This window comes from Equus przewalskii, chromosome 10 (genome assembly GCF_037783145.1).
Source record: "Equus przewalskii isolate Varuska chromosome 10, EquPr2, whole genome shotgun sequence".
Taxonomy (NCBI): Eukaryota; Metazoa; Chordata; class Mammalia; order Perissodactyla; family Equidae; genus Equus; species Equus przewalskii.
Window position 1 is genome coordinate 22528894 of NC_091840.1, and position 14918 is coordinate 22543811.

General features: G+C 47.2%; 1 protein-coding gene across 3 annotated transcripts; it reads left to right on the plus strand.

Annotated features, from left to right (window-relative positions):
- Window positions 1-1123: 1123 nt before the first annotated feature.
- Window positions 1124-12640, plus strand: GSDMB (gasdermin B). 3 transcript variants are annotated; one of them, XR_011523005.1, is made up of 11 exons: window positions 1124-1596; window positions 2843-3094; window positions 6393-6564; window positions 8219-8390; window positions 8989-9073; window positions 9412-9450; window positions 10247-10470; window positions 11126-11286; window positions 11411-11549; window positions 11937-12007; window positions 12276-12640. XR_011523005.1 is itself a non-coding variant. In XM_008518900.2 (11 exons), the coding sequence occupies exons 1-11, from the start codon at window positions 1221-1223 to the stop codon at window positions 12417-12419; spliced, it is 1638 nt and encodes a 545-aa protein (XP_008517122.2). In that variant the 5' UTR covers window positions 1128-1220; the 3' UTR covers window positions 12420-12640. The 3 variants fall into 3 exon arrangements, 2 of the variants coding, with proteins under 2 accessions (XP_008517122.2, XP_070416572.1); XM_008518900.2 differs by having other exon boundaries at window positions 1128-1596; window positions 10444-10470; XM_070560471.1 differs by having other exon boundaries at window positions 1515-1621; window positions 10444-10470.
- Window positions 12641-14918: the final 2278 nt, after the last annotated feature.

Consider the following 14918-nt stretch of genomic DNA (forward strand, 5'->3'; position numbering starts at 1 on the left):
ACCAGCAGAAGCAGCAGCAGCCCAGAGAGCAGGATTCTGCTCTGTGGCTTGGCCGGCTGTTACTCTGACAGAACTTCCACCTCTGGGCTCCACAGGCTGGCTGAGTCAGGTTGGGCTGGCAGAGGGACGGCTTGTGCCATGGCCAGCGAGGGGATTGGTCCAGCAATGGCTTCATAAATTAAGCGGGAGTGCCCAGTCCCATCCTCCGAATACCTCCCCTGTTCGCACTTTTCCTGCAGTGCTCCTTCCCTGGGAGGCCTGCCTTTTCTCCTGGCCTTTCTGTCTTCAGAGGAATCTTCATGCTTCCTTCTCCTGCCATAAGTGGGAGTGGGAGGGGAAGAGAGGACCCACCCAGGACTTATTTAGATTCCCATGGCCGGGAGAGGGAGTCCTTCTAGCAAAGGACCTCCTGTCTCCAAGGTTCCTGGCCTTTCAGCATGTTCTGTGCAGTGTCATCTGCTGTTCCAGGACAGGTACAAAGTCCCGGGTCAGAGTAGGTATCAGGAAGATTGCAGGATCTTTGCCCAAGTCCACCTGCCACCTGCTGCCACCCCTGAGCGAGGCCCACACAACACTGGGAAGAGAAATGCACCTGGGCTCAGTCCTGGAGGTGGGGGGTGCCCTGGCAGCTTCCTTGGACCTGCAAGAATGCAGTCAGGGTGAGGGGCTGAGGCACATCAACAAGAATAGGGTTCAAATCCCAGCTCTGCCACTAACTGGCCTTGCGGCCTCATCAAATTTCTTCCTCTGTTGTGTAAGAGGTTAGGGCTGTTGTGAGGATTAGCACAAGGCCTGGCATGTGGTAAATACTTAACACATGGTAGCCATATTAATATTATTACTATTTGTTAGAACTGCTGTCATCATCTCAAGTGTTCTTTCTGAATTGAGGAAAGCAGGGGCCAGAAGACAGGGGGTCATCTCTGAGGGCTGAGGGGTGGGGCCAGAGGCTTCTCGCTGGAGGTGAAGGTGAGTGACAAGGACAGGTGGTGGCATCTTTCCCAATGGGCTATGTGTTCTTACTGGCCCATCCTGTTCCCTACAGGTGTTAGCTGCTGTTGCCCTCTGAGTCTTCAGTGTTGCCCACCATGGCATGGCATTTGGGTAACTGGGTCTGACTAGTTCACTCATACACTTGTCATAGCCATGGCCATTGCCTGCTGGCACTTGGTTGGTACCCACCTGTATTCTATTTCTCTATTCCAAACTCACTGGATTGCATGGCTTGGTATGCCTCCTTCTGCACCATTCTCTGGCCCAAACTCACCTACAAGGTATATCAGGTTAATATGTATATACCACCTGTTCCCTTAGTCCAAGAGGAGGGAAGAGTTTCTTACCTCTGGCCTTATCTGCCTCCAGCCCATGTGAAAAAAATATATATCCCACCTGCTCCCTTAGTCCAAGAGAAGGGCCTTATCTGCCTCCAGCCCAGCCATAATGTAGCTTATCTAAAGGCCCGAGAGGTGGGGCACCTAGCCCTACCCAGCTTTCCAATTCCTTTCAATTCTCTTATTCAGTCTCACTTCCAGAGACACAGCGGCCAGGAACCGTGCAGAGATCTTACAGAGGGGATTCTCACAATCTCCATTTCTGGTAAGCAGCTGAGGACAGAGAGGAGGTAGGTGGCCCCTGAGATGGGACTGTGAGCCCTGGGCGCTGCCTTTTCAGATACGCAGAAGAATTCCTAGGTTGGGAGTGAGTTGAGAGTTGGCCACAGTGATGGGGGCAGGGACAGAGAAGGGAGCATGGGTGAGTAGGTACCTGGGCCGCCAGAAGGGACTTAGTGGGAGGTGGCCAGGAAGCTTGTGAGGGGAGGCCTGGCCCCAGGAGGGAAGCAAAGGAACCTGAAGAAAGGCAAAGAGATCTCAAAAGGAAGCCGTTGCAGAGTGATTGATGAAAGGGGAGAGAGTGAGAAGGATCTGGACGTAAGAGAGTCTGAAGGGTCCAATGTGGGGACAAAGAGCTGTTGCCAAAGAGAGACAGAGAAGGAACAGCTGTGTCAGATTGGACTGGTGATAAGCCTATGGAGGGTCCCACAGGGCAGGGGAGATAAAGAGGTACAGGGGCCAATTGTAGACCAGGAGAGGGTGAGAGAGAGAGTGGGTTGGGGGAGATGCCCCAGGTGGGGTTTTGGGGTTCATTGTATTTTAGCAAGTGTAAGGGACCTTTCAGAAGGTGACCAAAAACTGAGGAGACAGGACTGGGGGTGGGGGGCTGTTCAGGGCTCCTAGTTCCAAGCCACTCTTGCACTTCATCCTTTCTCTTTTGTTTCCTTCTAAGGCTGACTTACCACCATTTTGTTGGGAAATGATTGGTAGGGGCACCCATCCAACTGCTTTGCAGAGTACAGCAAGGGAGGGAAGCCCCGGAGTCAAGGCCAAGGGAAGAAGTAATCAGTTGGGGTTGGTAATGTGAGGTCTGGCAGCTATGCCTTTCATCCCTTCCTGGATCCTCTGTTCATCAACACTGGTGAGAGTCTGGCTAGGGGATGGCAGGCCTGCCTTCCCACCCCTCGGGCCCCTCTGAGCAAGGGGGCAACTCTGCTGTGGGAGATGCAGAAAACAGGTCTTGCTTTCTGTTCGAGGCAATCACTGCTCCACCTTTCCTCCATAAGCGTTCCATGAGGGGCAGAGAAGAGTCCAGCATTTGTGATGGTCACCCCTCCTTAGTGTGTGGTGACCCCCGCACCTTCTGGAAACAGGGAAGGCAAGTAATTTCAGGTGCTGGTTGTCCTAGGAACTTTGGTTCTTCCTTGACCCCAGGCTGCCAAAGGTAGAAGATTTAAAAACCTGAACTAATATCCCCCTCCACCAAAATGAAATTGGCTTCCTTTTCCCAGTTTGTCCAGGCACAATGCCCAGCAAATTTGAGGAAATCACAGGAGTTGTGGTCCAAGAGATGAATTCTAGAGGAGATATGATTGCTGTCAGAAGCCTCATTGATGCTGACAGATTTCACTGCTTCTGTCTGGTGAGGGAGAAGAGAAATTTCTTGGGATGCCGGTACTACACAACAGACCTCACCCTGGAGGACATACTGGAGAGAGAGGAGGGTGAAGGGCCGTTTGATAAGCCGGATTCTGGGCTCCAAGGTCAGTATGAGCTGGGTGAGATGGCCAGCCAGCAGATTTTACCCACTCCTACTCCAGCCCACTCTCAACTTCCCATTGCCATCAACAAAATCAACCAGTTAACAAATAAACTGCGGAATTTGTATGTACACATTCACACACATCAATTTAAGAAATGTACAGAAGTGCTGCATGGGGAGAAGGGAACAGGGGAAGTGGAAATTAATGTTTTTTTAATTTATTTGTGAGGAAGATTGTCACCGAGCTAAAATCTATGCCAATCTTCCTCTATTTTATGTGGGATGCTGCCACAGCGTGGCGTGAAGAGCGGTGCTATGTCCGCGCCTGGGATCTGAACCCGTGAACCCCTGGCTGCTGAAGTGAAGTGTGCGAACTTAACCATGCCACCACTGCGCCGGCCCCAGGAAATTAATTTTTATTGGGAACTCATCCTAAATAGTCTTCTTTTTTCATTTTTTCCCTTTGTAAATAATTCGTTTTTAAATTAGCTGAGGTCTTCTCACTATTTATACGTTTATACATGTTTATATGTTTATCATTTCAATGAATAAATAAATGGAGGCAGTTTGCTTAGTGGTTAAGAAAGGACGCAAGCTTTAGAGCCAGGGTTTCTAAGCTTGACTCTGCCATTTACCAGCTGGGTGACCTCTGGACAAGTTGCTTTATCTCCCTAAGTTTGTTCCCTTGTCTGTCAACTAGAGAAGACTGTTGCAAGAATCCAGTGAGATCAGTTACGTAAATCATTTATCACAGTGCCTGCACAGAAGGACACTCAATCAAAGTTCACTGCAATCACTCTGCTGGCGGTGGTTATTATTATTATCCCATCAAGTTCCCTGGAGATCATGACTGAAAGGGAAGTTGCTGGCAAGCAGAACTCCCTAAAGGCTTGAAGGGATTTGCAGGTGTCTATTCCATCCCCCTGCCTCCAAGCTCAGCTATTTCTGTGGTTTCTTGGGTTTCAGAAAGCCCAGGGTAAGTGTTGTTCAACACTCACTTGGAGACTTATTTCAGTGTCTCGTGCCTCATGCTGAGGAGTTTTACAGCTCAGACGTCTCTGCTATAGCCCATTTGGGTCTCACCAAGAGATAGAAAAGAATTCTAACAATACCACTGTAGTGTTTTAGAGCACCTGCTAAGTGCCAGGTGCTGTTGTTATGTGACCCAGAGAAGTGCCCAGATTACTGGGAGGTGGCAGGCCTTTCCACAAGTGGAGTTTAATTAAGCAAGGGGCTTTAGGAAAATTTCAGATTAGCATTTTTTCAAACACTCTGAGTCAATTCTCTAAAAAGCAAATTGCCGAGAGCCAATTTGCTAAAAGCTAGTTCTCAAAAAATCAGTTTGTTAACCAACCAGTTCACTGAAAACAGAAAAAACCTTTAAACCAGGATTAGGATGTTTTGCCATGATCATATTACTCCCCAGGGTCAGGGGCAAAGTGTAAGTATGGAAAAAAATTTGACTAAGTGAGCTAACCTCCTTTAAGGGAAAGTCTATCTGTTTGCATAAAAAATTCAGAGGCAGAGGTGAAACCAAACTTTAAAATAAATCCTTAAGGGGCCGGCCCCATGGCCGAGTGGTTGGGTTCGTGTGCTCTGCTTCTGTGGCCCAGGGTTTCACCAGTTTGCATCCTGGGTGTGGACATGGCACCGCTCATTGGGCCACACTGAGGCAGCGCCCCACATGGCACAACCGGAAGGACCTACAACTAGAATATACAACTTTGGGGAGAAAGAAAAGGAAAAAAAAAGGGAGACTGGCAACAGATACTAGCTCAGGTGCCAATCTTTAAAAAAAAAATCCTTAAGAATGAAGTGAATTGGTAATTTGAATTGGTTTTCAGCAAGTTGGCCTGCTCCCTTTTCAAATGAATTATTTAGTTTTTAACTATATGGCGCTGATGGTGTGGTTAAAGTGTGAATAGGGTTTTTTTTTTTGTTTTTTTTAATTAACTAAAGTCCATATTTCTTTGAAATTATGTCAGTTTTTACCTAATGTCCTTTTTCTGTTCCAGGATCCCCTCCAGGATACCACATTACCTTTAGTTGTCATTTCTCCTTAGGCTCCTCTTGGCTGTGACAATTTCTCAGACTTCCCTTGTTTTTGATGACCTTGACAGTTTAAGGAGTATTGCTCAGGCTTATTGTAGGGTGCCTCTCTACTGGAATCTGATGCTCTCATGGTTAGACTGAGGTAATGGTTTTGGGGAGGAGGGCCACAGTGGTGAAGTACCATTCTCATCACATCATATCAAGGGCACATACTGTCGACATGACTTATCACTGTTGATGTTGACCTTGGTCACCTGGCGGAGGTAGTGTTTGTCAGGTTTCTCCTCTTAAAGTTACTCCCCACCCCCACCTTTCCATACTGTACATGTTGTGTGCATAAGGTTTGATTTTTGTTCTCTCTCTGATAAAGTATATGCAAAGTTTACATTGCTCAAGAAACAAACAGGACCTGAGACATTAGTGTCACATACAGGACTGATTTCAGGCACTATTTCCAGTTCTCTCATGTTCCACCAGTTCTGAAATGCATTTTTCTTTGGAAATCCAGCGCTGCCCCCAAAACCTAGCAGTAGGAGCTGTCCCTCCTCTGTAGTAAGTTCACACCTGAGAGGTCTGAGACTTTTAAGGCACTCAGCTTGGCAGCATTTCTACACATCCTCCATTAACTCCAGGGCAGCAGCTGACTCAGAATCAAGGCCTTTATGAAAGCACCTTATCAGCCCGGGCAGAGTCCACATGGACAGGCAACTTCCCAGGGTTGCCTCACTTTACACCTGCATGGTTCTTACAAACACCACAGACTGAACTCTGCTTAATTTTTATTTCCCAATTGGCAAGCGCTCCTAATTCTTTAGCTTTACTTTTCCTTGTCTCATTTCAGCCTCTCAAATCGTTAAGTAGGGCTAGCTCACATTTACTGAGCATTTAGTATATGTGCCAGGCACTTTGTTAGGAGCCTAACTGCATTATTTAATTTCCTCAAGCACAGGAAGTAGGTACTATTAATATTCTCCTTCTGTAGATGAGGAAACAGACTCAGAGGGCAAGTGACTTATCCAAGGTCATTTGGTGAGAAGGTGGCAGAGTGGGCTCAACCCTGGGATTGTGTGACCTCATGATGACTGCCAGTGAGAAGAGCGTTTCCTGGAGAGCCACAGCTGCAGGACTTCCTCAGAAGGGAAGAGGATCGTGGAGGGGAGCCCAGGATAGGGCTGCTCCAGGGAGAATTTTCTGGAGAAAGATCTTTTGGGTCATCCTCAGTATGACCTTTACCCTTCTCTTTCCAGGTCAAAAGGCTGAGTTCCGAGCTGTGGACATGGTAGACTCAAAGGGAGAGCTGAGTGTGAAATTGCCCAAAGAAATGACAATTTCAGGGAGCTTCCAGGGGTCTCAGGAGCAGGAAATCAAGATATTGCACACTCGGATACCCCAGAAATATCTGGATTCCCTTGAGAACAGGTGAAGCTGTAGGTGGCAGCAGTGGGGAGGAAGAGAGGGAGAAGCCCATTTTGGGCACCAAGGGCATCTGAGGTGTGGGCACCCCAGCTGGCACAGCTTCTCACTCCCTACTCCCAGCATTCCCCCAACCCACTCCTTTATTCCTGCATGCCTTCCTCTTCTCCTTCAGGAATCCTTTTCATTCTTCCAGGATCAGCTTCCAGGAACCTTCTGACACCCCCAATCCACTCACATCTCTGCTACCCTCCAGAGTGACTGATTACTCTGGCTTGGACCAAAACCTGCTGGTTTCAAGAGGTCACTCTCCTCTGTTCTTGTCTACTGAGTTGCCCAAATCTGTATTTTGTGCTTGTTTCACTCTGCCTTGTGGTAAGCCAGTGATTTCCACGTCCCTCTCCCTCACTGGACTAGGAACAACTTGTGAACAGGGACTGACTTCATTAACCTCTCTGTGTCTATCCCCAGCACACAGTACATGCTCAGTAAGAGAGCTGAAGTGAAGCACAATGAAATCAAAACACCCTTGTAGAACACTTTCTGCACAGAAAGTGCCACCACCCCACTCCACCAGGGTGGCACCAATCAAGTGATAGCTGAGGGTATGGTGCTTCCGAGGGACTTAGAGGAACATCACCAACCTTCCCCCTCAGTAATCATTTTGTTGTTGGTGTTGGTGTTTCTTCCCTAGCTGGAACTGTCAGTGAGTATGGAAGAGCTCAGGGAAAGGGGCCCCACCATTCTCCTGGGCTAGCCTTCCCTGACTGGAGTGGATGCCTTTTGTTTTTCCTTTTTAATTAAAAGCTGAAAGGCTTACAGTGAAATTTTACCGGTCCCTGGAAGTACCCTTCCCCACCACAGTATTGCTGGAGAAAGGCCTTTGGAGTTTTTCAAAGGGAGCTCATTTTTTTCTAGAAGGCCTGTTGTTTCTAGGGTGAGGCTATGTGGTGTGTGTATATAGAGTCGGTGGGGAGGGTACTGGATGGGTACAGGAAGCTCAGCAGAGGCAAGGATGTAGGTCTTCCTTGAGGGACTTTTAATTGGAAATAGCAGAGGCTCCATCAGGCTGTTTTTAGTCACAAAATGTATTTCCTTATGGAATCAGAGATGCCTTCTGGAACCCAAGGGCGGACAGTGCAGCCAGGTCCCAGGTACCAGTGTGAGGAGCTGGAGCCCCTTCTCAGAGAACAGGGTACTGTGGGCTGGGCAGATGCCTATCTCAATGCCATGAGAAGGGCCCATGCTTTGGGCTCACACAGACCAGGGTTTGAATCTCAGCTCTACACTTATTAGCTGTGTGACCTTGGACCATTTACAACCTATCTCTAAGCCCCAATTTCCTCATATGAAAAATGGATGCAATTCTGCCTATGTCATAGGGTTGGTTGTGATGAGGGTTAAAATGAAATGATGTGTGAAGTATCTCACAATGCTGGCATGCTGTAATCTTCCAAAAATGCTAAGGAGTTCTCCTCCCACTTTGCACTCCCCTGCCCCCAGTGGGTAAAGTGAATTGTGATGGGGGTGCTATGTTCCTTGGTTTTCCAGCCTCAGAAGCACTTAATCTCAAATAGGAACTAGCTGATGGAGAGAAATGTGACCAGGGAGGTGGGGCCCCCGAGATCTTGAACTCTCATCCCCACTTCACTCCCTCCAGGAAGCTGAAGAGAAAACTACCCACTATGTTCAAATCAATCCAGAAAAGGAGAGAAAACCTGTATCTGGTGACAGAAACTGTGGAGACAACAGAGGAGAACACCCTGGAAAGTGAACAGCGATATACATTTTGGAGCCAGCTGCATCTTGGCAGTCTCAAATTCAAACGCAAGGTTAGGATACTGGGAGGCAGGGGCTGCAGGAGAGCCAGCCTTGACCCACCCACTGCAGGTCAGGGGCATGCCTGCCTAGACACCAGGCTGTTCAGCTCTTCCTCCAGAACTCCCTGAGCAGTCCTGCCTGCTCCTTGGTCTTCTTATGACTTCTCTTCTTGCCCCGAGAAAGTGTGTGTGGCATTGCTAAGTCCCTCCCGTGTCACTCCAGTGACACCCTGTTTTCATTTGCTTCATAGCACTTCCCATGGTTCCTAATTACACAAGGGTTTTTTGCTCATTCATTGTCTGCCTCCCTTTCTAGGAGGCGGGAGGGCAGGAGCCACAGTGCCTGGAACAAAACAGATCCTCAGTAAACATTTGTTGAACGAACAGTGGAAACAACATGAGTTTTGGGGTCAGATGCAGGTTCAAATTCCAGCTCTGTTACTGTTTTCAGCTGTGAAACTGGCTCACCTACTGACCCTCTCTGAGCCTCAGTTCTCTCATCTGTAAAATGAGGATAAAGATGTCTACCTCCCAGGATTGTTTGGGAGATCAGGCAAGATAACTACATAAAGCACCTAGGGATCAATCAATATGAGCTCCTTTTTCCTAGCAAAAAAGGGCAGTGACCATCCCCCCCAAGCGGGTCCTGGGCTATCGAATAAAGCAGCTCGTCTTCCCCAACATGGAAAGGATGGGTAAGCAAGGCCTGGTGGGGGCTGGCGGTGGGGTGGGGGGTGACTGGACTGGAGGGGTCCTGGTGAGCTAGAAGGTGGGAGGAAGTTCCAAGGAAGAGGGAGGGATCAGGACTGGGAGGAAGGACTGAGGCTCCTTGCTGGGACACTGCAGACCCAGGATTTGCCCCACCATGACGCTTATCCTTTTCTAGAGGTATTAACTACCATCTGTCTCCCAGTATTTTCTTTTTTGGTGGGGGGCGAGGTGTGAGAATTGGGGAAAGGCTAGAAAGAAGAACTGACAGAGAAAGAACTGGTCTTTCTGATAACTGGTCTTCTTTTTGTGTGTGCTGGTTTAGATATTTGTTTCGTGGGCAAAACAGAGTCCTTTCCAGAAGGTGAGTGAGCTTCTGGGCCTCCTGTTCATCATTCCAGAATGGGCAAGGATAGTATTTTTAAAAAGAGTGTAACAAATGGCCTGGAATTATAAAGTTATTCGGGCCGAGAATGTACTAGGATGCACCCAGGGGTGGGAACCGTGGTAAGGGCAGGAGAAAAATCTGCCTGTTGGAGAAGCAGGTTGGATTGCATGTTGGCCTAGGTTTCCAGGCTCTCACAACTTTCACTTGCTTCATGGGAGTCAGTATGCTGGATCCCGAAGTCACAGGCTCTACTGAAGGCTTATTGGCCTAGGAAGCACAATTGAATTACCTGGCCAGTTCTTACATGATAGCTCTGGCTGTCAAAGGAGCGCTGGTCTGGGAGTCAAATGGTCTCAGGGTCTAGTCCTGACTGCCACTCACTAGCCCTATAGCCTCCTGAGCCATGGTTATCCTGACTTTAAAATGAATGGGTTAGACTAGAGGATCCCTGCGATTCTGAATGTGGCCTCCTCTGGAATTGCAGTTTTTCCTTGGATCTCAGAAGGACTGCACTGCCTAAGAGGGCTTGGGAAGAGGCAGAGAGAGGTCTAGATGTGCTAGAAAATTCAAGAAACTCCTGGAAGTTGTAGAAGTTGCAGGTTCAGTCCTAGCAAGGTCTTGCTAGCTCAAAAGAGTGAACCTCTGTCATTCTAAAGTGCCATAACAGAGGAGACAGGAGGTAGATTCCAGTCCCTGCTTTGACCCAATTTGCTGAGTGACTGAGGGCATGTTGCACCCTCTCTGGGTCTCTGTTTCTTCTTCAACCATCTAGGCATAATCCTGTGGCTGCCCATCTCCCAGGATGTGGGAAGGGGTCATTTACACACAGTGATGAGGATGGAGGCTCCCTGGCATGGGCAGTGAGTGCTTGGAGTCCCAGAATGAAAACCTCCACCACTGGGAAGAGAATGTCTATAGGGGAATGGAGGTGACCTGAAGACTCTGAGATTATTCTTCCTCTCTTTGCAGAGAAAGATGGAGGTTCACGGTGCTTAGGTAAGGACGGGAGCCAGCTGTGTTCAGGATGGCTGTACTTACTCACTCTTGAGCCGTCTGGCCTCAGGACTGCAGCTCAGATGGGGTAGCTGAGTATGTGTGTGTTGGGAGGGAGGGTTGGGGGAGAATGGTGGGGCAGTGCCCAAAGCAGATTTCAAGTTTAGTCTGGAGGTTGCATCCGTCTCCTCTGAACACAGTGGTTCTCACTGGTTGTACATAGACATCACCTGGAGGAACTTTAAAGCTGGTAATGCCTGAGTCCCACCTCCAGAAATTCTGATTTAATTATCTGAGGGTGTGGCCTGGGCTTTAGGATTTTTAATCGCTCCCCAGGTGATTCTCATGCACAGTCAAGGTTGAGAACCACTGTTCTAACTTCCTCTAAATTCTCACTACTCCTAGTGTGGCCCAAAGAACTTGGGGTTGGTATAAGACTGGGGGTGAGCTGGGGAGCTGGAAGTGGCACCAGCGGGAGGCAATGATGGTGAGTGCCTGGGAAGGATGCTTCATTTTAACACGAAAAGGTCAGAAGAAGGGAAGATACAGAGAGGTGGTCTCCAAAAGAAAGAATAGATGAAGAATGGGGTCTACAGGAGTCTTGGAAATGGAGCTTGTTGGGCTGGGTAGGTTGGGTTCTTAATTACTGCCTCTACAGGGAGGTCCTTGAGTTTGGAGGATTTCAGCAACATGAAAGAGAAGGTGCAGGACATGGTGAGAGACCTCCAGGATCTGACTGAGCAGGAGCGAAAAGATGTGCTAAGCTGCCTCACTAGGTGCCTCAACGAAGATGCGCAGCTGCAGGATCTAGAGCAAAGAGTAAGAGGCCCAAAAAAGAAGTGAGGCAGAGAGAGGGAGAAGCCGGTGGGGAGGGCAGTTGACACACCGCAGACAATCTGCTATAGTGGGACTGGTGCTCATCTCCCCCATCTCCTGGCCCTAGGTATCTGAGGTCCTGATCTCTGGTGAGCTACAGATGGAGGACCCAGCAGGTCCTCTCATAAGCAGCCTTTTTAATGATGCTGGGATCTTGGTAGAGGCGCGCTCAGAAGCCATTCTGGATGTCCTGGATGCCTTGAGGGGTGAGGAGGGGTCTGGATGTATGCTGGTTTGGAGGAAATGCTGAGCAGAGGAGTGTGTGGGGAATCAAATCTTGGGAGGAAGGGGGAATACTTTGCCCTTTACATTTTGTGGGGGATAGGCCTTCACGTTTCACAAACTAGCCATCTTCCCCAGGCCCCAGGGATTGAGGGATTGCCTCCTCTTCACCCTTGGCACAGTCTATGACCTCCTGCAGGTTAAGAGGGAAGCAGGAACCATAGCAGGAGCCCATTTGGAATAAATCTAGCACTCCCAAGGGGCTCTCTGGAACCTCCTTCTGATGCTTGTCCGGAATCTGATCAGACACTGAAGCCCTGTCCCACCATGTGCCTCTCCTCTCTGCCAACCACCCTCTTTTCTGCCTCCAGAGCTGTCTGAGGAACAACAGCTTGTGGCTGAGGCCCTAGAGAAGGGGACCCTGCCCCTGTTGAAGGACCAGGTAACACAGCCTGGGCTGACGGAGAGGGGGCGGAAAACTGTTAGTCCCAGGAGGGCAGTTGGAGCATTCTGAGTGCCAGCACTGACTGACTAGCAGCGCTGTCACTATGTTGAGAGAGTATGAGGCTCTCCAGGCTCCGCAGGAGAGAGTGCCATGATGGATTACTACGTCTGCCCTGGGCTCAGGATTAAGGAGTGTGGCCAAGTATTTGCCATTTCTGGTATATTTCCTTGTTCCCAGCTTTTACAGTCTGCTGTGTTCCTTCCAGGTTGAGTCTATCCTGGAGCAGAACCCGGGTGAGCAGCCCCATGAGGTGGGCTGTGACCCTGAGGCACGAAATCTTTGTGCTCTCTATGTTGCTGTCTCCATCCTGCTGCAGCTAAGTGAGAAGCCTACCTCTGTGTCTTCCTAACTGTATATTGGCTCTTGAACCATTCTCCCCACAAGCCTCTGACTGCTCCTCTTCGCAGTCCATCCTCACCCTGCCCACCTCCCCAGTCACCAGAATGATATCTTTAAAACAAGCAGCTGGCTATTCTTTGATACATCCCATTCCCTACATGATAATGTCCCAAATCAGCTTGGATTGTATGCATGGACTTCTGATTAAAAGTGGCAGATTGATCATATTAATTTCCTCTCCTTCTTGAAACCTCACTAATGACAGTAAAGTAATAGAAAAGATATAAACCCCCAAGGATAAAGAGAATGAGGCGGCAGATAAGAGATTTCAACACATCTTTGGAACCAGAAAGTAATTAAAGGCGTGCAAGCCGGGAGCTGTGGGACTGAGGGGTGCAGAAGAGTACAGGACGACAATGCTGTTTTTTCATCATAAAGTTCTATTTTAGTTCTAAAATTTAGTTCTAAAAGTTCCTTTTAGTTCTATTTAATATTTTTTAACACAATGTAATTAAAAGTAAAAGAAATATATGCTTGTAAAGCATTTCAAATATTTCTCAAGTCGAAGGTAAACATACTCTGGGATCTCCCCTCCTCCCTCTAATATAACCACTGTTAACATTTTGGGGAATGTTAACATTTTCCCTATGCAGCAGCTTTTAAAATGTAATTTAAACATGAAGTCATAATGATATTTGTTTTGTATCATTTGATCTAGTTTTTTCTTTTGAATTTGTAAAAATATTATATGCAACAGGAATTCTCATAAGTGCTGTTGGGAGTGCATACTGGTCAACCACTTTGGAAAACTGTTTGACAGTATCTACTACAGCTAAACATATGCCTACGACCCAGCAACTCCACTTCCTGGGCATACACCCGAGAGAAATGAGCGCATGTATTCACCGAAAGACATGCATATACAAAAACGTTAACATAAGAGCCCCAAGTTGAAACTATTCAAATGTCCTATGACATTAGGATGGATACTTATATTGTGGTATATTTATGCAATAAAAGAGAACAAATTACTGCCACACATAACACGGATGACCCTCACAGACGTAATGCTGAGCAAATGAAGCCAGACACAAAAGAATGTATTTAAGTTTGGATCCTGTGAGAAGCTGGTGCCAAAGTGGAATCAGATGTGCAAAAGACTTATTAGGGGAAAAGCCTGTGAAGAATAAAGGGCGAAGAAGCAGGAATAGGCATGGCAAGACTTCAAATCACAATGCAGGTCTAAACCCTGTATAAGTAGAGAAGGAGGGAAGGATGGAATAGGGAGAGTTACAGCCAAGCCAGCCTGAGCTTAAGCAGTCTACTAGACGGGTCCCCCCACCATGCTCAGCCTTTGGCTGGGAGCAGCCCAGGAAAGCCTGACCTCAGGAAGTAGATCTACAGGGCGGCAGCTAGAGGTTCTCAGTCGACTATGCTTCCTGCAGCAGGTTCTCCTAAAGAAAAATCTCAGTGCTACCCTCCACAGCCACCATAATACCGTATGATTCCATTTATATGAGGCTCAAGAACAGGCAAAGCTTCGCAATAGTGGTAGACAAAAATAGTGGTTATCTTATTGGGACAGTATTGACTGGGAAGGGGCATGCAGGAACATTTTGGGTCACTAGAAATATTTTATATCTTGATCTGGATAGTAGTTACATGGATGTTTACATGTGTAAAAATTTACTAAGATCTGGGCACTTTTTAAGTTTTTTTACCTCAAGAAAAATTTTAATTAAAAAACATAATATATACACATGAAAACATATTTGAACAATACAGAAGAATATTTAAAAAATTAAGTGGAAGTTTCCTCTCAAACCCCTTCATCCTAGAACCTAGTCCCACTTTCTTGAGACAGCCATATTAACACTGTTTTAGTCTGTTTGTTACTATTACAACTAAAAATGATATTCTTATATTTGTTCTTAATTTATTAATTTTAGATAGTATTTATTGACTCCCCAGTATTAAGGATAAATATTGAGAAAAACACATTGAACAACAAGTTCAAAGCAGTCTTATTAAAAAACATGTAGGGTACTATGAGAGCATTTAATAAAAGGTAACATGGTGGTCCCCTCTTACCTCTGACATTGTCTCCTTCTTTCTTCCTTAAACTCTGATTCCAGCCATGCCAAACTATTGGTCTTCTATTGGAACATGCCATGTACTTTTACAATGACATGCTTTTTAAAAATACAGGCTGCACTCTCCCTCTGCCTGGATTCCCATCCCTCACCTTATCCATCCTTTAAGCTATGGCTCAAATATCCCTTTGTATCCTCAGGAGCCATCCCAGTTTCCCAAAGAATTTGGTGACTTCTTCCTCTCTATGGCCCAGAGCATGTTGAATACATTTCTATTATGGCATTCATATTGTACTGAAATTATTAATACATGTGTCTGTTCCACTAATGTGGAAGTTTCTGGAGAATAGGGTTTAAATCTTACTTTTCTTTGCAAGGGCTCAGTAAACAATAGTTTGCTTCAAAAGTGCCTTTGA

What these genes read in the sequence shown, in the direction of transcription:
- GSDMB (XM_008518900.2), top strand. Translation starts at nt 1,221, where the DNA reads ATGGCTTGGTATGCCTCCTTCTGCACCATTCTCTGGCCCAAACTCACC. An exon ending in CTGGATTCCCTTGAGAACAG is followed by an intron (nt 6,565 to 8,218) that starts GTGAAGCTGTAG and finishes CACTCCCTCCAG; the next exon opens with GAAGCTGAAGAGAAAACTAC. An exon ending in GTCTCAAATTCAAACGCAAG is followed by an intron (nt 8,391 to 8,988) that starts GTTAGGATACTG and finishes CCTTTTTCCTAG; the next exon opens with CAAAAAAGGGCAGTGACCAT.